The sequence below is a fragment of the Heterocephalus glaber genome, unplaced genomic scaffold (genome assembly GCF_053883595.1).
Source record: "Heterocephalus glaber isolate CG9 unplaced genomic scaffold, H.glaber_assembly_v1.0 deba00001781, whole genome shotgun sequence".
NCBI classification, from domain to species: Eukaryota; Metazoa; Chordata; class Mammalia; order Rodentia; family Bathyergidae; genus Heterocephalus; species Heterocephalus glaber.
Genome location: NW_028258467.1, coordinates 490,750 through 514,616, shown reverse-complemented (window position 1 = coordinate 514,616; position 23,867 = coordinate 490,750). Strand labels below are relative to the sequence as shown.

Genomic DNA, 23,867 nt, shown 5'->3' with positions numbered 1-23,867 from the left:
ACAATATGCTAGGAAAAGACAATGAGGATCACAACCCAAGGAAGCCCAGCAGAATGAACCCATCAGGCAAGACAAGAAATTAAATGCAAAGGGGGAGAATTCAACAACAGGAAAAGGTTATGACAAGGATAAGTCAGTACATACCAGTTATAACCATCAATGTTTTTTTGTTTGTTTGTTTTGTTTTGTTTTAATAACCATCAATGTTAATGGTCTCAATTCACCAGTCAAAAAGAAATAGACTGGGCCAGGGATTTAGCTCAGTGGTTCCAGTGCCTGCCTCGCAAGCGTTTGATCCCTGGTACCAAAAAAAAGGAAAGAGACTGGCAGAATGGGTCAAGAAGCAAGATCTAATAATATGCTTCATTCAAAAAACAATTCAAAAAGAAACTCGTAGACTGAAAGTTAAAGGGTGGAAAACAATACTCCATGCGACAGGAACCTGAAAATAAGCAGGAGTAGCTATCCTATTTGCAGGTCAAATGGATTTCAAACCAACACTAATTAAGAGAGACAAAGAAAGCCACTACATCCTTGTAAAGTAAAGGGAACAGTTCAAGAGGAAGAGATGACAGTCATAAATATATATGCACCAAATACTAGTGCACCCAACTATGTGAAGATAATGATATACAGTATATTAACTATTGTTTTTCTCTTGGTTTGTTGTGGAATTTTGTTTTGTTTTATAAAATAAAACATTTAATTTTTAAAAAATGATATAGTACTTTCATTTGTTTGTTTTTGAGACAGGCACTGAGAATGGATCAGACAATGTATCCATGTACTGAGACATTATTTGGCCATATATGAAAGAATGAAGTATTGATAATGCTGTGTCATAGATGAACCTTGAAAACTTTGTGAGCATGGTAGCACACATTGGACTGCTATATGTGGGAATTAAAGGCTACCCTGTCTTTTTTTTCCCCTAGCCATAAAGGACCACATATTGCATTTCTATGACATGTATGTAATAGGCATATCAATTTAGGTACTATATTAGTTTCCTATGGCTGCCGTAATAAATTACCACAAGCTTGGAGTCTTTGATTTCTGGATCCATGGCTCTGCCCTTGTGGTCATCCATCTTTTCTTTTTCTTTTAGTACTAGAGGTTGAACCCAGGACATTCATACTGAGCTATATAGCCCCAGCCCTTTTTTTATTTTATATTTTGAGACAGACTGTCAGTTGCCTAGGCTGGTCTCAAATTTGGAATTTTTTTGTGTCAGCCTTCCACAGTGCTAGGATTACAGGCATGTGCCACCATGCCTATGCGTGCTTTTGAGGTCAGTCTCTCTCCCTCTCTCATTATCTCTGCCTCCATGTGTGTGTGTGTGTGTGTGTGTGTGTGTGTGTGTGCGCGCGCGTGCCTATCTGTCTGAGTGTATCTGTCTCTCAACAGGATCTTACTTTGTCTCCTAGGGTGCCCTCTAACTTCCAATCTTGCTGTCTTAGCCTGCCAAGTAGCTGGGATTTCAGATATGTACCACTATACACAGCTCATCTTTCCTTGTTCTTTTTTTTTTAGTACTGGGAATCGAACTCAGGACCTTGGGCTTGCGAGGCAGGCACTGGAACCACTGAGCTAAATCCCCAGCCCTGCTGTTGAGTAGTTTTATGAGCCTATTTCCTACCTGTAGAATTTTGGGAGTCCAATTTTGATTTTTTTTCTAGTTAATGAACCTTTCAGTCCAAGTTGGCAGTGTTTTTGCTGGTACAGCACTCTGAGAAACCTTCTGGGGTCTCCCCAGTATGTGATGAGAGTTGTGCTATTAGGTGAGGTTTCTCCATAATCCTATATAATTTCACTCCTGTTCTTGGCTTCTATAAGATGAATGAGAGGATTCATGAATCTCATACCTGATCTCTTTGACAATTGCCAAAATTTGTGTAGCCATACCATTGGCCTTCTCTCTAGAACACATTTTCTTTTTTTTTTTTTTTCTTGGTATTGGGGATCAAATTCCGGACCTTGTGTTTTCAAGGCAGGTGCAGTACCACTGAGCTAAATCCCCGGCCGGCTTTTGGTTTTTTGAGACAGGGTCTCTGTAAATCAGGCTGGCCTTGAACTCACAGCAATCCTGCCTCAGCCTTTTGAGAGCTAGGGTTGCAGGTGTGCACCACCATGCTGGCAATTAGAACATTTTTTTTTTTGGTATTGGGGATTGAACTTGGGACCTTGAGCTTTAGAGGCAGGCGGTGGAACCACTGAGCTAAATCCCTGGCCCAGAACACATTTTCTTAACAGGGGATCTCCTAGTTTTAGCATTTTGTTTACTTCCTTGTTTGTTTTTTCCAATCTGAGTGACCTGAGAATTTCCCAAATCAAGTCTAGGTTCTTTTTGCATATTAGCTCTCAATTTATCTCATTCGTCTCATATTTTACTCCAAGCAACAGGAAGAAACCAGGTTGAACCTTCAGCACTTTGCTTAGAAATTTACTTAGCCAAATTCATGAGTTCATTGCTTGTAATACTACCTCCACACAACTAGACAGATCCTTCACTTTCTCTGAGGCAGAATCTGGTTAGTGGAGTCTGTATTCCTGTTCCTACCAACAGCCTGTCAAGGCAATCTAGGGATTTTCTGTTGTGCTTCTCAGACTCTCAGTTCCAAAGCCACTGCCACATTTTTAGGCATCTCACTCCTTGTAACAAAATCTGTGTTCATTTCTTGTATTTTTTGTAACAAATTAATACACACTTGGTTGTTTAAAAGAACAGAAGTTTATTCTCTCTTAGTTCTCAAGCCAGAAGTCTTAAATAACACTGGGCCAAAATCACTATGCTAGCAGGGCTATGCTCCTGCTGAGGGATCTCAAGGAGAATCTCTGTCGTATTTTCCAGCTTGTGGTGGCTGGTGGTATTTTTGTAGAGGGTCCAGTCTCCATCATAAGGTGAAATCTCTTTCTGCTGCATCTTTACATTACCTTGCCTTTTACTTTTCTTTTCTTTCTTTCTTCCTTCCTTCCTTCCTTCCTTTCTTTCTTTTTTTTTTTGGTACCAGGGATCGAACTCGAGTCCTTGTGCTTTCGAGACAGGCAGCCGAACCACTGACCTAAATCCCCAGCCCATTCTTTTTTTTTCTTTTGAGAAAGGATCTTGGTGAGTAGTTCAGGCTGACCTTGAACTCAGTATGTAGCCCTGGCTGATCTTGAACTCACAGGAGTTTTCCTGCCTCAGCCTCCCAAGTGTTGGGATTACAGGTGTGCGGCACCACCCCCCCACCCCCCATTAGGAATTGAACTCAGGACCTTGTGCTTGCCAGGCAGGGAGTTCCCTGGCCCTTTTTTTTTTTGGTCCTGGGAATTGAACTTAGTGACTCACGCTTGCCAGGCAGGTGCTGCACTGCTGAGCTACATCCCCAGCCCCTATTTCCTTCTGCTTCCCTCTCAAGAATACATGCAATGCAGTTAAGATCCACCTGGGTAATCCAGGATGTTCCCCTTCTCAAGGTCCTTAACTTCAGCATATCACCAAAGATGCTTTTCCTAAATAAGGTAACATTTACAGAGTCCATGGAATCAGACCTGATGTATTAGGGCCTATTATTTAGACTACTACAAATGGAATTTATTATTTAGACTACTACAAATTGATTAGTTGTTGTCTAGGGCCAAGAATGCTGTGGGGGAAATGGAGTTTCCTTTTGGAGTGATGAAAATAGTCCAAAATTGATTGCAATAATGTTGCATAACTCTGAATATATTAAAAACTATTGAGTGTGGGCGGGGGATTTAGCTCAGTGGTTTCGCCACCTGCTGCGCAAGCCCAAGGACCTGAGTTCAATCCCCGGTACCAAAAAAAAAAAAAAAGAAAAGAACTATTGAGTGTTATACTTTAAATGGGTGGATTTTATGAACAGTGAATTATGTCAGTAAACCTTATATATTTTTTAATGGAATCAGTTTCTGTGGACCCTCTGCATGGGCCCTGCAAGGGTCTGACTCCCGCCTGACTCTCTCTTAGTTGTGAACTGGGTGTGAGATTGAAAGTGCACAGAGTACTGCAGTCTTGTTAGCATCCAACATTTCTAGGTTTCCTGATGTTTCCAAAAGGATTGGGCATTTGGAGAGTAGCAGCCTGACTGTTCCTGTGTAAAGCTCCCCATTATTATCTGATGGTTCCATTGTTTCATTATGAATTGCAAAATGTTAATTGTACTTAATGCTGACTTCTCACATTTATAACATGGAATTTTTCTGTCAGTAAGCTTTCTCTCAACTGGGCATGGTGGTGCACATCTGTAATCCTAGCACTCTGGGAAGCTGAGACAGGAGGATCACAAGTTCAAGCCCAGCCTGGGCAGCTTTGTTAGACCCTGTCTCAAAATAAAAAGCTAAGTCTAAACCGGGCATGGTGGTTCACACCCATAATCCCAGCACAATCCCAGCAAATTCAAAGCCAGTTTAGACTATATAGTGAGGTCAAGGCCAGCCAGAACTACACAGGGAGACCCTATCTCAAAAAACAAAGACAGGAGGATGTGGCTTAGTGATAAAGTGCCCCAGGGACCAAAATAAAAGTAGCAGCAAGTCAGGCATGGAGATGCATGCCCATAATCCCAGCACTCTGGGAGCCTGAGGCAGGAGTATTGAAAGTGTGAGCCCATCCTGGGCAATTTAGCAAGACCTTATTCAAAATAAAAAGGGCTGAGGATATAGCTCAGTGAGTTGGCCCTAGATCCAGTCCTCAGTACCACCAAACAACAACAAAGGCAGCATTTTCTGTACAAGAATGTTCTTGTCAGTCTTCCCAGTGCAAGGTCTGCTCCCAGAGGCCAGGGATGGGTCTCTGTTCAGCAACATTTCAAACTCAGGGTTGTGTATCTGGCGTGTTTCAATCTGTTTAATTGTATAAAAGGTCCCATCCACATACATCCTGGGAGTTCCTAAGGCCTTTCCTGTCTCTCTTGGGGCTTCTTACAAGACCTCTTGATTTGTTTTGTTTTGTTTTGTTTTGTTTTGTTTACATGACCTCTTTTAGTCTTTTATAGCTCGCTGGCATTTAGGCCCCCAGATGGCTTGTTACTCTAAGGTTCTTCTTCTTTTTTTTTTTTTTTTCAGTGATATTTCCATTTATTTCACTTCCAGTAATGTTTTTCTCTTACATGATTGAACACATATTTTGCTTAAAAATTATCAGTCACTATTGAAGAAACAGTGGCTTATTTTTCTAATTAAGTTACCAAGGTACTGAATCTTAGGCCTCAAAAAATGTTGCACCTTATTATTTTCACTGAATAAGATCCTCTATTTTGATTATTCCTGCTGAGCAGCAATTTTGTTTTTCCAGTGGTTTCCATTTGCCAAATAGTCATGACAGATGCTTCAACATGGTGCCCACCGCTTCCAGGGATTCCACCTGATGAGTCCTCTTTCCCAGTGCAACAGCCGTGGCAGCCTCCACCCAGAGTTCAGCCATTGGGACTTCTCTATCGAGGCTGGCCAAGGAGTCCCACTTTGGCTGCCAGGGGCTCATTCTGCTGAATATGGTATTCCTGAAATCTCATGGATATTCTTTGTGTCATTTTTAAATATTTCTGTAAGCAATGTTCTGAACAGGTGATCTCTTCAGGTTTTACTTCTCTTGTTGTGAAGTCTTTACCATAGTCCAAAAAGCAGGTTTCTGTAAGTTTATTTTAGGTTCCCAGGAATTCCCTAAACTGTTTTATCTGATCAGATTCTGATATCTGTGCAGCCGTATTCTTTTGGTTTATTTATGAGTCACCTTTTCTGACCCATGAGTTTCCTGAGTTCCTGAGAAGCAGTTGTCCAACCTCTGCTCAGGGTTCCAATGAGGCCCGATTTCTACTCAGTCACTGGCTTACGTCCATACGAGGCTGAGGGGACTGCGACGACTGTCGGCCTGTTGGGGTTAAAGTGGGCGCCTTGGCCGGAGAATGGCAGAGATCTAAGGTTCTTTTTCGAGGGTAATATAGCACACAGAGTATGCAGTTGTGGGCACTGCTCTGCTTAGTACTTTTGGACCTTTTTTATGAACAGATCTAAGAAATAATATGTGTTTGAAATAAAAACAAAACTCCATAATTTCACACTGATGTTTCCAATTCAAATGAACCTTACAGTGTTTTCTTTCATTTTAAACATATGCCTATTTTGTAACTATGAGTATCTTGGTTTCTGGTATTATTAGCATAACTGCTTGCTTTATTCTCAGGTATTTTCAGAATAAACATCTTAATATTACCACTAATGACAAAATATGATCTAAAGGTTTAAGATTCCTTTGGAGCCCTTTCATCCTTAAAATGTATACCTTCTATTGAAAACATTCAGTTTTGGTTCTTGATTTCCTTTTTTTCCCCAAAGGACATTCAAAATACTTTTTCCTATATGATTCTGGCACCAACTTGATACCCAACTAATTTGTTTTGGTTAATTTTGAATTTTTAGAAATTGTACCTTTTTCCCTTGATTCTGTTTTATCTTCTCAGTTGTGAAATTTTTACATATTTTCAAAGTGAAGACAGGTAACACTAAGTTTGGAAAAGGCTCATTTCCAACCCACTCCCTGATATTTGTTTATCCATGATTCCAATGTTTTACTTAGACATTTAAGTAATTCTGATTCCCCAGGTCTTATACAAAAAGCAGTGGGTAGCACAGTGTGTGGTGGGTAGTATTTCATAAAGAAGTGTGCCTGTTTCCCTTCTGCTTTCTCCTTCTTGGCACTTACTCCATGACATATTATTCAGCCTCTGTGTAAGACTTGAACTGTACTAATCAAGAAAATGTTGAAAGTCATGCAATTTTTCTGTGTTATATGTGTGTGTGTGTGTGTGTGTGTGTGTGTGTGTGTGTGTGGTGCTAGAGATGGAATCCTTGGCCTCATGAGTGCTAAGTACCTGCTGTATACCCCTAGCCCCGTGAAACTTTTAAAAATATTTTTCTCTTATGCATGGATCAAGAATGTCAGTATTTTCTTTCATGGGTTGTTGCGAGAATTAAAGGCATTAACACTTACGAAATTTTTACAGCTGTGCCTGGCACTTTGTAACTGCCCAAGTGTTGACTGCTCTTCTTAAAGGATTTGTCATTTATGGTCTAGTAAGACTTAGTCTTGGGTACATCTTGGACATTTAAGTTTTTGATAGTGACCAGAGGAGATGGAGCAAAGATAAAGAGATGTTCTTCAGCCCTTTTTCTGAAACTGTCTTAGCAGAGTTGGGGTGATTTGGAATAGAAAGAAGTACTATCACTTCCTCTCTGTCTGGACTGGGCCTGGGAATTCTTCCACCTGGAAATGTCAGGATGCTAGCATCTCCAGACAGTGAACAGCCAGGGAGTGAAAGGTAGCCCAGCCCAGAGATCAGATTCTGGGATCTTCTACAGAAAGGAGCTGTTGTAGCTGACCCAGGCTTAGCCCCTATATGATCCTGGACAACCTGGCTTGGGAGAATGTAAGAAATGCATTTTACCTCCAAGAAAGCCCTTTGGCCACCAGTGTGACTGTTTCCTGTGCTCCATTCTCACATAATGCAACCCATTCCTTCCTCTTGGTCTGCAGAGCCAGACTGTACCTCAATGGCCACACCTGCTGTAGGCCAGGAATGACACTAGATACCCACCATGGTGATATCTGTCCATGTAGTGCTAGGCACTGGCTGGTAGTAAGTCTTGCTAGGTCCTGCCTTTGTGTGGAAGGGCTTTGAGAACTTCCTCCTTGAGTTCTGTTTACCGTATCTTCTGTCAATGTAAACATAGCTTATTCCTTCTGAAACCTACTTCCTCCTTCATGGTAGTAGGGAAAACTTCACAAAAATTTTTATGGTATCACAGACCTACAGGATAGTCCAGGGTGCTAATGAGAGGCTAGGTGTGGAATTTCCTGGCTTCCAGGTTCTCTCCCTCCAGCTTGAATGCCCTGTTTCCGTTCCTGACCTTCCTGTAGCCCCCCTGCACCTCCACTGCTCCCACTCACCACACTGCTGTCCTTTAGAGACCAGCCCTTATGACTGTATAGGGCCCTTTTACCCTGGGAACATTGTCTTTCCAACTGGAAGTTAATGGGGCCATTGGGAGTTGGGAATGTTGGCAGAATATCTCAGTCACCCTTTGTTTCAGCATTTTTTTCTTGTCCCTTTCTCTGTCTCTGTCCCCTTGACAGAACATTTGCCAGCTTCTCTTGTCCTTTCCCCTTCATGTTACCTTGCTCTGATTCCCCTAAGTGAAAAATAGTGGTGGAGTGGAGTGTGGAGATTGGGTGATAGGTATTAAAGGTATAGACAGTGTCCTTTAATTTCCACCCTCATCCAGTCCACATTTGTTTTCTGTCCTAAACACCTACTGTCTTTCTTTCTGCTGTCTGTTGGACTCAGCACCATGGTGACTTGGGAGGATAGTTGTTTAAGCAGGGCAGAATGAAAGCTGCCTTGCTGAAAGGATGGGCATTTCTATGGAGGGGAAAGATGTTCTCTGAAGTGAGGTTTAACTCAGACATTACTTCCTTGACTGTGGTGATTTACTGTAGTGATTTACCTACAGTACCTGGGAGTGAGTGTCCTTGGGTACAGAAAGGACAATTGTTGGAAGGCAGGCCCTACTAGGTCCTTCCAGAAACATGGCAGCCTGGACCGAGGGCCTGGGCAGGCAGGGACCTTCTTCACCTGCCGCTTTCAAGTGTTGCTTCCTTGCGTCCCTTGCTGGTGCAGGCAGCAGAGGAACATGGATTCCCTGCAGGCATGGCCAGATGCATCCCATGGAGATTTATGTGCACATACCACGTCAGCAGAGGAAAGGCAGAAACAGGCTCGGCATGAAAATGGAAAGCACATTTATACCCATATGCAAAGGCAACAGTGGCGAGCCTGTGTCTGTTTTGGGTAGGCTTTGTGACCCCAGGCCAGCTCCTTAGCCCTCTGTGACAAGAGGCTTTGAAATGACTCCTGGCTCTCTCAACTGAGTGGTCTTTCCATTAGAGTGGAGCAGCTGCCTTTTGAAGGTTCTCTGTGCCCTTCTTGTGTCTTTGTTTCTTTGTGCCTTTTATCAGCTACAGAGTGGGGCACTGACAGCTCTTCTCTGAGATGGATTCCAAAGGAGGGTGAGCCGGGCAGAGCACCTGCAACCATCTTGGTCAGGCCCAGGGCCCAGCAAGCTTGCAGGAAGAACCTCAGCTGGATGGCCAGGAAGGGCGAGGGGTTGGGAGAGGGAGTCACATGACTATGCTTCTCCATTTGGGATTAAACTGCTACCTGTTTTTACTTTTAGGACGAATACCTTTCCCTTGTGGCCAGGCTCATTATCCATTTTCGAGACATTCGTAAGTAAGATTTCATATTTCTGGGTTGTTATGATGGCTCTGAGAAGCAGACTCTTCTGCTGTTTAGTGGAGGCTGACCCTGTGGGCTGCAGTGCCTGAATTGGAATGTCAGTGTCCACTTGCTTCTGGGAAGCTCCTCACTGGATGGCATTGGGTTCCAGATTCTTCATACCCCTCAAGCCTCAGCCTCAAAAATGCAGATCCTGACATGATAGGAATGTTGGCCTCAAAGTGATCAAAATTGTTCTGATTTGATCTCCTTCTTATAGGACTTTTGTTTTTTAACCCCCAGGGCTGTTCTTTGGGGGGGGGGGGGCACTGGGGATCAAACTTGGGACCTTGCGCTTGCAAGGCAGGCGCCGGAACCACTGAGCTAAATCCCCAGCCCTTGGGGCAGTTCTTAAATAAGCAGTTTATTCTGAAACAGACACTTTCCAGTTGGTTTTATGGATCCATGGAGTCCTGACCTAATGTGTGTTTCTGTGATGCTGTGTTTCTGAGGTTGACTTTCTAAATCCCTACCCCTTGCTCCTATCTGTCATGAGGTTCCCCTCACTTTACATTGTACCCCCTCTGATTCAGAATGTCCACTGTGGTTCTGTCATTCTGGCCAGGCAGTGGCCCCAGCTCTTCAGAAATGAGTTGTTAAGATAACTTCAGAAGTGAGAAGTCTTGGTGCCTTTGTGTGTTTTGTGGAAGCATGTGACCCCAAGTGAGTGTTCCTGGATGGCTGTAGCCTGTGAAGGAAACTGGAGTAGATGACCACTTTGGGTACAGCCAACAACTCTCTTTCCTACCCCATTAATGTAATCAGTGGATATGGGCTTCTTCTGACACTGGCTTCTCTCCATGCCCCGTGGCTTAGTGACATTTGGAACATGGTTTTTAGAGGCAGCTGCAGCTTCAGTGTCAATTCCTGAGGGCAAAGAGAGACATTGAGAGCCAAGAGATTAGTATGATTTGCTTCTTCCCACACTTAACTCTTTACCAGAATGTCCAGTGGACTTCATGGGATCTCATTTTTTGGGGTTGTGGAAAGACCTGAAAAGTGTGGAAGAAGAGAAGGATCCAGGAATCTGGGAACCAAGCATCCAGATGTCCTGGTGCGCGCACACACACAGGCACACCCTGCTGTGCTCATCAGGACAGTCGCCTGGAGACACACATGATCCTGAGAGTCTCATGGGTTCACAGAGAGGGGCTCTTAGAAGCCTCTGGGCCACAGACTGTTGGGCAGTTCTTCCCCATATGCTGGGGCCAGCTAGACCTGACCTCCAGACAGCCTCAGGTACCTTCAGTTTCCTCACCTAGGCAACCAGAGTGGGCTGAAATGGAGGTGTTATCAAGTTCTCAGCTCCATAGTGGGTTCCTATTGCTCTTTTGCATGATTTTTTTTTTTTGGTACTGGGGATCGAACTCAGGGTCTTGTGGTTGCGAGGCAGGTGGTGGAACCACTGAGATAAATCCCCAGTCCCCTATTGCTCTTTTGTTTGTGGCCCAGAACCCACACTGAGATCCTGGACCTGGAAGGAAAGAAAAGTAGGCCCATAGGCCTAGAACCCCACCCCAGGGTGCCTCAGGCTTGAAACAGTTCCCTGAGGCTCTAAGTGGACTCCTGTGTGGCTCTGTGTCCTGTGCCCAGGGCCTCTGTGTGTTCAGTGCTACCAGGAGCAGATATCTCCTCCCCTGGTTGCCAGAAGTACCAGTGATTCCTTGGGGTTGAGGCCCTCAAGTCTCTTGCCTTGTTCCTGGGCAAGGTCAGATCAGTCTTACCAAATGACCTCTGGTCAAATGCCTTACAAAATTGACTTTCCTGTGGAAACATGTTTATATAAAACTTTGTTTACTTTGGTTTTTTTCTGTTTGTGTCTTTATACAGATAACAAGAAATCTCAAGCTTCTGTCAGTGGTAAGAGTTTTTTCTTTTGAAATAAAGTTTTTCCCAACCTCAGACTTGTGGCAGCAGGTGTGAGATGATGCATGCTTCTTCCTGTGCCTGGGTTAACCTGTTGCTAGAGGAGAATGTTCAGGAGATCTCTGGCAGGGCAGAGGCTAGCCAGCTGTACCCGAGTCTCTCCTCTACTTTTTATCTTCCTGCAGACTGAAGTCAAATGATGCCTCTCCTCCTTGTTTAAAGATTATAAAAACTCATAAATAAAGCTATTAATTCATTATTTAAAAATTTTGAGCTCCCTGGGAGAGAACTATTATCATATATTCAGTATAATGATCGCTAATAGCATGTCTTAAAGAGCAGATGTGAATTCAGATCCTTAAATTATAAAATTTCTTTGCAAAGTCAGAAATCTTTCCTTTTTAATTTCAAGGTTTTATCACATCAGGGGAATTCAGTCAGCAGAGCCCTAGTCTCTGCTGCTTAGGATGAGGTTAAGCCAGGTTCAAGCTGGCCGTGACCTCCAGCCTGTCAGGAAGGGAGTGAGCTAGCACTACAGGCTATGTGTCTGTGTGTCCTGCCCTACACAGGGACCTATAAATGATGGGTGCCCCTGCCTGTGTAGGCCCCATCTCAACCTGTATAGTGATTCTTGGCCTGTCAGAGGTGGGAGGGTCAAGTGCATGTCATCAGGAGAATGCCTGCGCTCTGTGGCATTGGGTGGTCCTTGGCACTACCCAGTTCTGTGGAAAGGTGACCCAGCCAGCTCACACCTGTTTGCAGGCTACTGTTTACCGTGAGTGCACACTCTTGTGATGATAGCATCAGACTTTCTGTGTGTGGTTGTGACATTGCTGACTGAGCTGAGTCTGCTTTCCTGAGGAGCTTAGTGAGCCCAGTCTGCCCCTCGGCACTCTGTGAAGCTCTTGCACACCTTGGGCTCTCTGGTGGACTTCTTCTGGCTGCACAGCTGTATTGGGGCAGCATCCTGCAAAGACTTGGAAGAGAAGTGGGGCACTGGTGTGTCAGCCTACTTGTGCCCTCCTTGAGGAGTGTCTGTCTGACTCCTCCTGCTTCTCTTCTCTGGCCACAGTGCTCCCACCTGCTGGGGAGAAGGGCCCCTTGTACTTTGTTTCTGGAAATCTCTGCAGTGTGCTCACCCAGCATGGTGTCTAGGTAGTCAGGTCATGGCTGCCATTTGCCTTTCAGGCCTCAGCTCATCCTTAGACTAACTGCTAGTGTAAGAGGGGATCATTTCCTGCCTAGCACTAGGACCCTGACCTAGGCCAGAGTAGGGGTGGGGTGTGCTCCTTGTTCTCATGTGGCTCATATTCTGGCAGCATTGATCAACAAACATATCCTGGCTCTGGGATTCTGGCTGTCAACTTTCGGGGCTTCCTGGGGGTAAAGCATATAGATGAGAAGATGTTTGTGCCCCGTGAGCCTCACACTTGTGAACCTGTTCAGCCCTGGGTACTTTACTGAGTTGCTGCTTGCTTATGTTCCAACAGATCCCATGAACGCACTGCAGAGCCTTACCGGTGGACCTGCCTCAGGAGCAGCCGGAATTGGCATGCCTCCTCGGGGCCCAGGACAATCCCTAGGCGGGATGGGTGGGCTTGGTGCCATGGGGCAGCCAATGTCCCTCTCTGGGCAGCCACCCCCTGGGACTTCAGGGATGACTCCTCATGGCATGACTGTAGTGTCTACAGGAACTCCACAGAGTGAGTACTGCACTTCCAAGAGAATTTGCTTTCTTTTTACAACACTGCATTTTATTCCTTTCCTTATGATGACATTAAGAAAAGCATGCAGGGGCCGGGGATTTAGCTCAGTGGTTTCGCCACCTGCTGTGCAAGCACAAGAACCTGAGTTTGATCTCTGGTACCAAAAATAATAAAGAAAGAAAAGCATGGAGAAGTTACAGATACCCCTGTCCTTTTGCCTCTCTAGGCTTAGTATGGAGAGAAAAGCTCCAAGCTCTATTTGAGCTACCAAAAGGATTAAGTGAAATTGGGCTCTCTGTTTTTTTTTCAGTCCTAGGGATTTAACCCAGGGTATTAACAATGAACTGTATCCCCAGCCTATTTTGCTTTTTATTTTGAAACAGTCTCCCTAAGTTGTCCCACTTGGGCTCAAACTTATGATCCTCCTGGCTCAGTGTCCCAGGGTGCTGGGATCACACACAGGTGTGCACCACCATGCCTGGGGAAACTAGGCTCTCTTTTTGGGTGGAGGATGAGGCTCTTGTAGAAGGTTGGGGAGGGCCTAGGCCAACATCCAAGGTCTAGGTTGTGTTTTACAATGGAAAAAGAAACAGTGTATTTTACGTGGTTCTTGGCTGTGGAGCAATGCAGTGTCAGCACCCCATGACCCCATGATCTGTCCCAAGGCCTGGAGCTATCCTTTCTGATGTTACTCTTGCCCCCTGGCCAGTCCTGGCTTAAGACTCACAGCCACGTCTTCATTGGACCCCCCCTCCTTGAAGGAGGTGCTTTGTTCTCTGTAGGTCATGCCATTGGTCCCTTGCATGTGGCTGCCGTGGCCAGGAGTGAGAGTGGAGCTATAGTCCAGTATTTCAGTTGGACCAGAGCTACTCTCAGGGAGAATCAGTGAACCTGCTTCCTCTTTTTTTCAAGACCCATTTTGATGTCTGTCTGATTCCCGTGAACATTTTTTCAATATTTGTAATGTGCTGTACCCACTGCAAAGTGCTTCAGTACTTTTTCTCCTTTTATGTAACTGTTTTTGACATAGTTTGATAGGAAGTTGTAGAATAGCTGGGTGTTCCCATGTGCCTTTTACCCAGTTGCCCCTAGTGATAATGCCTTGTGTAGTATGTTGTCAAAAGCAAGAAATAGTATCGGAACAATAATACCAACTCAGGTTGAGACTTTATCTTTGGTTTTTTGTTTGTTTTGTTTTGTTTTTTTTTTGGTACCTGGGATCGAACTAAGGACGTTGCGCTTGCGAGGCAGGCTGCAGAACCACTGAGCTAAATCCCCAGGCCATAGACATTTGACTTTTGAGATTGGCTCTTTTGCTCTTCATCATGCCCTTGAAATTCATCCAAGTTGTACAAGTAGTTCATGCCATTAATTGCTGAGTGTTTCCTGGGATGGACTTTCCACAGTTTGCCTTCCACTCACCCTTGAAAGATGTTTGGGTTGTTTCCAGTTTGATCTTGCTATGGACATCTGTATACAGGTTTGGTGTTTGAGTATATTTTTGTCATGAGTCCCTCACAATAACCCTATGAAGCAGGGAGTGGTAGTGTGTGCATGCCTGTAATCCCAGCGCTTGGAAGGCTGAGGCAGGAGGATCACTGTGAGTTCAAGGCCAGCCTGGGCTACATAGTGAGTTGAAGGAAAATAATAACAACAGCCCTATAAAGAGGGCAGAGTCACTGCCCTTGCTTTGGCAGTGAGGTAGCTATGGCAAGAACTGCAGTCTCACCTGGGCCAGGAACTGGAATGGAAACCCAGTGCGTTCTTCACCCCTACATCCTGACCTGTGTCAGGTTTCCTGTAGGAGCATCACCTTTCCCTTCTCAGAGGCCCTAGGGGGGGGTCCTCTTTCCCACCCACTCTTGCACTAAACCTTCCTCCATCCCCAGCCACTCCCTCTTCATATTACTTTCTCTCTCTCTATTTCTCCCTTTCCCTTTCTTCCTTCCTTTTTTTTTTTTTTTTTTTTGGAGACAGGGTCTCCCTGTGCAGTTCAGGCTGGCCTTGAACTCTAGGCAGTCCTCCTGCCTCAGCCTCCCTGGGATTACAGGTGTGTGCCACCATACCCAGCTCTTATTGACTTCTTCCCATCTAACTCTTTTTTTTTTTTGGTACTGGGGATTGAACTCAGGACCTCGTCCTTACAAGGCAGGCATGGTGCCAGGGAGCTAAATCCCCAGCCCTCTTAACTCTTGACACATTACGATTTCCTTATCCTCAAACAATCTCCACTTGGTTCTTCATCCTAAACTCCCCTCTTCTCTCTCATCAACACACCTGATGCACAGATTTATACAAGGAAGCACAGAAGTTCTGGCTTCTTCTGCATTATACTTTTGTGTAGTGGTTGACTTATTTTTATAGTAAGAAATGGTTTTTAAAAATATGGGTTTAGAATCTCACCTAATTTGCTTTGTGATCCCACTCCTAAGACTTTGTTTTAGAATTATTATTTGTCAGAAGTTCAGTGGTGAATCACTGGTATCCTCCCACTCCTCCCTAGTCTGACCTTGACCCACATCCTGTTTTCAATTCTATAGGTCTGGTCTATTGGGTGGCACTAGTTGAAAGTTGAAGTGGCTTCTCTACTTCTGCGTCCTGCTGCTATCTCTGTCAGAGAACTTCCCTCCCTGCCCTTGACCCCTTGCCTCCATGGTCTGCCTGAAATAGTGGTATTGTCTTATGGGCTTTTGAGATCTTGGTGCCTTCTGCAAAATTACTGCATAATTTTGGGTGATTCAGATCTTCACCAGGTACCCCTATGAAGGCAAACCTTAGGTCTGAGATTTTGCAAGGGACTTTCAAAAAGCAGGCACTGCAGTGGATGCTCATAGATTCCAGGTGACCCAAATTAGACAGAAACTGTTGATTATGTATATGGCTGGGGGTGTGACACAGATTTAGAACCCAAACTTTTCACTCTGTTTTTTGTTCCTCAATAAATTTTATATTATGTGCATAGAAAACTGACTTTAAAAAATAATTCTTACTGGGCTGGGGATTTAGCTCAGTGATTCCGGCGCCTGCCTCGAAAGCACAAGGTCCCAAGTTCGATCCCTGGTACAAAAATAATAATAATAATAATAATAATAATTCCTACATCTGGCTGTGTGACAGACTGCTACTGAGGATTCTTCCTCTTCGAGATATCCTAGACCAGTGAGAATGAACCTTTTACAGCTTTCAGTGATGCAAACAGCGTCCTGTGGCACTTATGACATAGGTTCCCTACCATTGTCCTAGATCCTGGTTAGGCTGCTCTTTGGATTGCTGGCCTGCAGAAGGCTGAGCCCTGGCCAACTGTCAAATGGGGAAGGCAAGCCTGGGATTTCTCTGTTCTCCCAGGATTATGTGGGGACCTGTGGCATCCTCTGGCTCCTTTGGAAGCTGGTGTACAATAGAGGGAAACGTCTCCAGTTTATGGTTGTGAAAATTGCACAGGTTATGTCAGGCGGAATGAGCACACAATCACAATTCACCTGGTATGAAGGAAATGACATCATGAAGGAGAACAAACATAATAAACAGATGTAGATACACTCAGGGACAATAAATGCATACTGGCACTGTTAAATATGGGCTATAATGTCAGACACTGTGGCACACACCTGTAATCCCAGCATTGAGGGAAGCTGAGACAAGATTGTAAGTTTGAGTCCCACCTGGGCAACTTGGCAAGGCCCTGTGTCAAAATAAAATGCAGCTGGGCATAATGGTGCACACCTGTAATTCTAGCACTTGCGAGCCTGAGGCAGGATCACCAAGAGTTCAAGGCCAGCCAGAACTACCCATAGTATGACCCTGCCTCAAAAACACCACAACCACCAGCATTAAATTAAAAGGTTAGGGGGCCGGGGATTTAGCCCAGTGGTTCTGTCGCCTGCCTCGAAAGCGCAAGGACCTGAGTTTGATCCCCGGTACCAAAAAAAAAAGTTAGGGGATATAGCTCAGTGGTAGGGTACCCAGGAGTTTAATCCCTAGTACCAAAAATACACACATCATCACATCCTCCACCCTCCCACCCTACCCTGTGCTATAGCAATGGTGGCGAACTTACGGTTTGAGGGCTGTATTGGGCTGCATCATTGAAAGCTTTAAAGGGTTCACCATCACTGCGGTATAGATTCCTCGTGTGTAAAGAAGGGTAGGATTCTAACTGAAAACGCTGTAACCAATCACATTTGAAAAGGAGCTAATGGTCCTTACAGAAAGTAGAAATACAGTTATTGAAGGAAGAATGTGTGGATGGGCAAACAGCAGATTTGGTAGAGCTGAAAAAAGAATTTGTAAGGGCCTGGGGATTTAGCTCAGTGGTTCTGGCTCCTGGCTCGCAAACGCAAGGTCCCGAGTTTGATCCCTGGTACCAAAAAAAAAAAGTTTGTGAACTGCTCGTGGTGGTGCATACTTGTAATCCCAGCATTTGGGAGGCTGAGGCAGGAAGATCACTGCAAGTTTGAGGCCAGCCTGGGCTATGTAGTGAGTTCAAGGTGAGCCTGAACCTGCATAGTGAGACCCTGTCTCAAAAAGCAAAAACAAAAAAATTTGTGAACTAAAGCTACATGTGAAGAAATTACCTAGTATAACACAGAGAAAAGGACCTGGAAGATACAAAAGAAAGGGCAAGAAATGGAAAGACACAGTTCTGACCAACCAGGATCTAATCAAAGCCCCAGAGCACCAAATGGAGAGAATGGAAGAAAATAGTCTGGGAAGAGATAACAGCTTCAAAAAGCCCAGCTGACCCCAAGCAAGTTAAGTCAAAGGCTTCTATATCTTAACCTGCTGTTGTGGAAATGCAGACAACAAAGGCCTGAAGGATATCTTAGAAACAGGTAATTCTGTTAGAGTAGCACTCAGTAGATTCAGCAGTGGAGTCAGAAGGATAATAAAATGTTAAAGTGATTCAAACAGAGCTACCAACCATTTGGTTCCTGTAAATCTAGTCCAAGGCCACAGGAAGTAAGTCTCTCTCTCTCTCTTTCTCCCTCTCCCTCTCCCTCCCTCTCCCTTCCTCCCTCCCTCTCTCCTTCTCCCTCCCTCCCACCTTCCCTCTCTCCTTCTCCCTCCCTCCCACCTTCCCTCTCTCCTTCTCCCTCCCTCCCACCTTCCCTCTCTCCTTCTCCCTCCCTCCCACCTTCCCTCTCTCCTTCTCCCTCCCTCCCTCCCTCCCTCTCTCCTTCTCTCCCTCTCTCCTTCTCCCTCCCTCCCTCCCTCCCTCTCTCTCTCTCTCCTTCTCCCTCCCTCCCTCCCTCTCTCCTTCTCCCTCCCTCCCTCTCTCCTTCTCCCTCCCTCCCTCTCTCCTCCCTCCCTCCCTCTCTCCTTCTCCCTCCCTCCCTCTCTCCTTCTCCCTCCCTCCCTCCCTCTCTCCTCTCCCTCCCTCCCTCCCTCCCTCTCTCCTTCTCCCTCCCTCCCTCCCTCCCTCTCTCCTTCTCCTTCTCCCTCCCTCCCCCTCCCCCCTCCCCCTCCCCCTCCCCCCTCCCCCTCCCCCCTCCCCCTCCCCCTCCCTCCTCCCTCCCCTCTCCCCCCCCTCTCTTTCATACCAGGGTCGAACTTGGGACCTTACAATTGCTAGGCAGGTGGAGGCACCACTGAGCTAAATCCCCAGCCCAAGAAGTTTTTAGATAAACAACACAAAAGGGAGTGTTCTTTTATTGCTCACCATTTCCTCTTCCCTCTTAAGCTGTCCTTTTGAGATGCAGCACATAACAGTGACAGAAGAGATGTTGAATATGTTAAATCTAAACCAGTGATTGTTAGCCAAGGTGATTTTTTGGGGCACAATAGGGACATCTGACAATGTCCAGAGACATTTTTGGATATCACAGATGGCGTGCCACTAGCACATAGTGGGTAGAGGGCAGATATACTGAGATGGGCTAAACATCTTGCATAGTACAGCTCCCCACTATATAGAATTAAGTGTCTGCGCCAAAGAGTCAGCAGTGGTGAAAGGTTGAGAACCCTTGGCATAAACAAAAATTACCTCTAAAATGATGCTCAGTTCTGGAGAGATGAAAAGCCTGTAAGATGCAAAAAGATTAGAAAATAAAAGACGAACAAACATACATGTATTGGGCAGTTATCTCAGTTCTCTTGATTATTGCTAGTTAAGCAGATAAAAATTGGTACATTCAGAGAAGATTTGAACAGTATAATGAACTTACTCTAAACACAGGATGGAACAGATATGTTTACAAAAATAAACCATAAAGTGAGTCTCAACAGTTTCAAAGTATTTTTGTCATTCACATGCTTTCAGATTGTTAAACAGAAATTTGTAACCAAAAGAAAAATTTAAGAGTTCTAGAATGTAATCACTATGTACTGCAAACATCTACTAATAAAAATAAAAATTGAAAAAAACAAAGAAAACATGCTGTTAAAAAAAAAAGTTTTAACATCTATCCAGAATGGCTGAAATAAATCATGACAATATCATTTGCTGATGGTAGAGAGACTGAATTGCTCATGTGCTGCAGATGGGAACGTCAAATGGTGCAGCTTCTTTAAAGTAAACCTCAACCATTATACTCTTGGTCATTTATCCCAGAGAAATGAAAATTTCCTGTAAAAACATATGCATAAATGTTCATGGCTATATTTGGAATAGCCCAAATCTCCTATCACCTCAGATGTTCTGCATTGTGCGCATAGTCAACAATAGATACATCTCATGGAATACTACTTAGCAATAGAAGGAGAAATCATTGCTGTTCATACAGCTTGAGTGATCTTCAGAGAAATATGCAGAAGGAAAAACAGTAATCATAAAAGGATTCATGCTGTGTGGTTCTACTTATTGTGTAACTTTTCCCCCAGCTATTCTATGTAATTTTGAAATGACAAAGTGTTTTGTTTTGTTTTTTTGGTACACTTGGGTCCTTGCACTTACAAGGCAGGTGCCAGAACCACTGAACTAAATCCCTGGCCTGAAGTGACAAAGTTTTAGAAATGGACAGTACCATAGTGGTGGCCAGGGCTTGAGAGGTGGGACTGTTGATGGGAGCTGAGGGATCTTTGTGTATTAGAACTGCTCAGTGTCTTGCTCTGATGGTAGTCCAACCCACCTAGATGGTGATAAAATTGCTGTCTGTAAGAGTTTAGTAAACACACCCATACAAACAAGGGCATATTTTCATTGTGATATACGGTAGCGTGATATTGCCACGAAAACTGGGCCAAGCATAGAAAAGTTCTCTCTGTGGGTTTTTTTTTCCCTTTTCAGTTTTTTGAGATAGGGTTTCACTATGTAGTTCAGGAGGGACTTGAACTCACTATGTACCTCAAACTGGTTTCAAACTCACAGCAGTCCTCTTGCCTCGGCCTCCAGAATGCCGGGATTACAACCATGTGCCACCATGCCTGATTTTTTATATATAATTCTCATTAGCATATAATCTACCCATTTGGAAGGCACTATTCAGTAGTTTTTGGTATATTCAAAGTTGTGCTGCTGTCACCATAATCAGTTTTAGAACATTTTCATCACACAAAAAGAAACCTCAACACAGAAAATCTTGTAACTATTTATATAAGAATTATTCACAATAGTCAAGAAGTAAAAACAACCCAAATGTCAATCAGCTGAGTAGATAAAAAAATGTGGGCAACTCATATAGTAAGATATTATTTTATTATAGTAGAATAGTATTCTATAAAAATAATACTAGTAAAGCTGGTAACATTCCACAACTGGGGTGAGCTTTGTAACCATTTTGCAAAATAAGCCAGTCATAAAACAACACATATTCTCTAATGCCATTCAAATGAATGTCTGAATCAACAAATCTATAGGTAGAAAGAAAGAAAGTACATTAGCAGTTGCTTCTTGTCCATAGTGAAGACTTAATGGGCCCTTTTCTCCTTCATCTCTAGAGAGTAATTCAAGTAAGTTCATAATCAACACAAATGCCAACTGCTGTCTGATCTGTCTTTTTAAATGAGAGTTTTCAGATTCCTGCAACGGCCTGGGTAGCATGCCCTGCCTGAACACCCAGTCTGCATAGTAGCTGTAGCACTGAGGCCTTGGCTTGCTGCTGCTTCCTTTGCTGTGCAGCCCTGAGGCAGCCCTAGGGGTGGCATTGGCCTACATCTGGGTCTCTTCTCCAGCCCAGTTGCAGCTCCAGCAGGTGGCACTGCAGCAGCAACAGCAGCAGCAACAGCAGCAGCAGCAGTTCCAGCAGCAGCAGGCGGCGCTACAGCAGCAGCAACAGCAGCAGCAACAGCAATTCCAGGCACAGCAGAGTGCCATGCAGCAGCAGTTCCAAGCAGTGGTGCAGCAGCAGCAACAGTTGCAGCAGCAGCAGCAACAGCAGCAGCACCTCATTAAATTGCATCATCAAAACCAGCAACAGGTACCAGGTTCCCTGCATCTGCACCAGTCCTCCCTCCTGCAGTCCTTTAGCCAAGGATAGGCATCAGCCATGGTGCTGGGTGTGGGGGCCTCCTTTGTTTTTGTTTTTTGTTGTTGTTGTTGTTGTTAATTTTATTGGTAAACTTTTGATATACATAGTGATAACATTCATCATAGGGAATTTGTACCTGTAGATAATATATCTTGATTCTTCTTTTTTCCCCATTCTCCTCCCTTCCCTTCAACCCTTCTTCCCCTCCTTATTTATCAAAGCTTTATTCCATTTTTTCCCTTCTATTTTCTCTCTCTCTTTTTTTCCTTTTCTCTTCCTTCCCTCCTTCCTCCCCCTTCTCTTGTTCTCCTTCCCATTTGAACATTTTCTTCCTACTTCCCAAGGGTCCTTCTTGACAGGTGCTGCCTGCCCTCCTGTGTAGGCTTCCCACAAAGTAGGACTGGCAAGAAAATTAGGCCTTGACTTCATAGGGTGGTGCTGCCTTATAGGAGTTCCCCCTAGCTTGGGCCTGCTGCATACTGTGAGGCATTAACTGAAACAAGAAGGGAAACAGACGCTTCGAGATTCAGGGATGCTTGAACTGTGCTGTGGATGTTTTTGTTTTTGAGGACATAAACACTCCTCTTATTTTGTCTCTTATGTCTGGGCACAGTATCAGGTGACCTCCAGCTGGTGTTTGTAGGGCAGTGGCAGTGTCACATTGGAACTCCTGCTGGTAGAAGCTATTTTGTCCTCCTGTGGTTTGCAGTCAGAATCTAGATGTGTCAGCACGTATTGGTTGAGGGAGAAATGCATCAATGGTGCTTTTGCACCTGCTGGCCCCCTCTGGTTGGAGGCTCCTCTCCCAGAGATAACTGTATCTCAGCCCTACTTGTCTTCCTCATCATGAGAAATAGACATTGGCCACCCTTATGGAAGCTTGAACTGCTGACCATCACAGGCTCAAAACAGCAACACTGGAGAAAGCTGAAGAAATCTGCACTTGGCCTGAGCTTTTAGCCTACCTTCTGTGGAAGTGCACCTACTTTTGTTAAAAACCTTCTAGGTATTTCCCTTGAGGCACTTCAGGGGTGGATCGGTCTCCAGTGGCAAGCGCACAGGCACGCTTGGTGTGTCTTTAGTATCTAGAAGATAGCTGGTGTTAGCCTCAAGAGTCCAGGTTCCTTTTCTTGGGACATGCTCCCCTCCCTGTGTGAGAGGTCAGACAGGCCTCCATGAAGGTGATAACCCCTCCTGGGCTTTCTGGAGCTTCAGCTGGCACTGGAAGGAGCTGGCACCTGAGAGGCTTATGGGTAGTCACTGAGTGCTGCTTTTCCTGTCCCTAGATACAGCAGCAACAGCAGCTGCAGAGGATGGCACAGCTGCAGCTGCAGCAACAGCAACAGCAGCAACAACAGCAGCAGCAGCAGGCTTTGCAGGCCCAGCCACCAATACAACAGCCACCCATGCAGCAGCCGCAGCCTCCCCCCTCCCAGGCTCTGCCCCAGCAGCTGCCACAGATGCATCATCCACAACACCACCAACCTCCGCCACAGGCTCAGCAACCCCCAGTGGCTCAGAACCAACCATCACAACTCCCACCACAGTCACAGAGCCAACCTTTGGTGTCACAGGCTCAAGCCCTTCCGGGACAGATGTTGTATGCCCAACCGCAGCTGAAATTTGTAAGTACTCAAAGCCCATAGTGAGTCACGCGCGTCTTCTCATGGTGTTGCATGTGGGTGGTGATTCTGTCAACCAGGCTATGTTTTTGTTTTTTTGTTTTGTTTTTTTTTTGGTACCGGGGATCGAACTTGGGTCCTTGCGCTTGTGCAGCAGGAGGTGAAACCACTGAGCTAAATCCCCGGCCCAGTGTTCTTTTCTTTACACACTAGAACTTGGGCAACCCTCATGTTGGCCCACCCATCTGGCTTTGTAGCACAGGCCAGTGAGGGACTGTGTGTTCTGAGAGCTACTTTTGCACCCTGCATGGAGATGTCTCATCTTCCAAGCCATGTGGTTGATTTCAGTAGTGTCTGTGGGCACTTGAAGGTGGTGCATGATCAGGCTGACATGTAGTCTCACCATGAAGGAGGATGTGCTAGGTCAGTTGGATATCCAAGGTGCTTCACTTACTGTTTGGAGTTGTATCCTAAGCCAAAATCGTTTTTTTCTTTCTTTCTGCAGTAAGAATTGAACTCAAGACCTTCAGTACCGAGCTATACCCCCAACTCTTTTTTTTTACTTATATTTTATTCTTCTTTATTTATTATTATTATTTTTTTGGTACCGGGGATTGAACTCGAGACCTTCCGCTTGTGAGGTGCAGGCAGTGGAACCACTGAGCTAAATCCCCAGCCCAATTCTTTATTTCTTGATAAATTGCCTAGGCCGGTCTTGAACTTATGATCCTCCTGTCTCAGTCTCCCAGAGTGGTGGGATTATAGGCGTGCACCACCTTGCTGTGTTTTAAATTTTTCACTTTCTTTGGTGCTGACGGTGGAACATGGGGCTTTGTGCATGCTAAGCATATGTTCCACCAATGAACTACACCTTCAGGTTTTTGAAAAGTCTTACAATTTCTATATTTTTGAGAAAGGTACTCGCACAAAATA

At 44.8% G+C, this 23,867-nt stretch overlaps 1 protein-coding gene and 1 pseudogene across 11 annotated transcripts in view; one reads left to right on the top strand and one right to left on the bottom strand.

The window, feature by feature from the left end:
- Nucleotides 1–23,867, top strand: part of Med15 (mediator complex subunit 15) — a 73,533-nt gene that overhangs the window by 34,481 nt on the left and 15,185 nt on the right. For all 11 annotated transcript variants that reach the window (XR_015447944.1, XR_015447945.1, XR_002392147.2 and 8 more), the window contains 5 exons: nt 9,235–9,286; nt 11,166–11,195; nt 12,692–12,904; nt 21,017–21,261; nt 22,599–22,937. Coding sequence is in view for 8 of the 11 variants with exons in the window: in XM_004874878.3 (XP_004874935.1) it covers nt 9,235–9,286; nt 11,166–11,195; nt 12,692–12,904; nt 21,017–21,261; nt 22,599–22,937 (879 nt within the window). In the remaining 3 variants the exon portion in view is untranslated. The remainder of the gene's footprint in view (nt 1–9,234; nt 9,287–11,165; nt 11,196–12,691; nt 12,905–21,016; nt 21,262–22,598; nt 22,938–23,867) is intronic.
- LOC106008651 (mitochondrial import inner membrane translocase subunit Tim9 pseudogene) lies at nt 5,318–9,200 on the bottom strand (annotated as a pseudogene).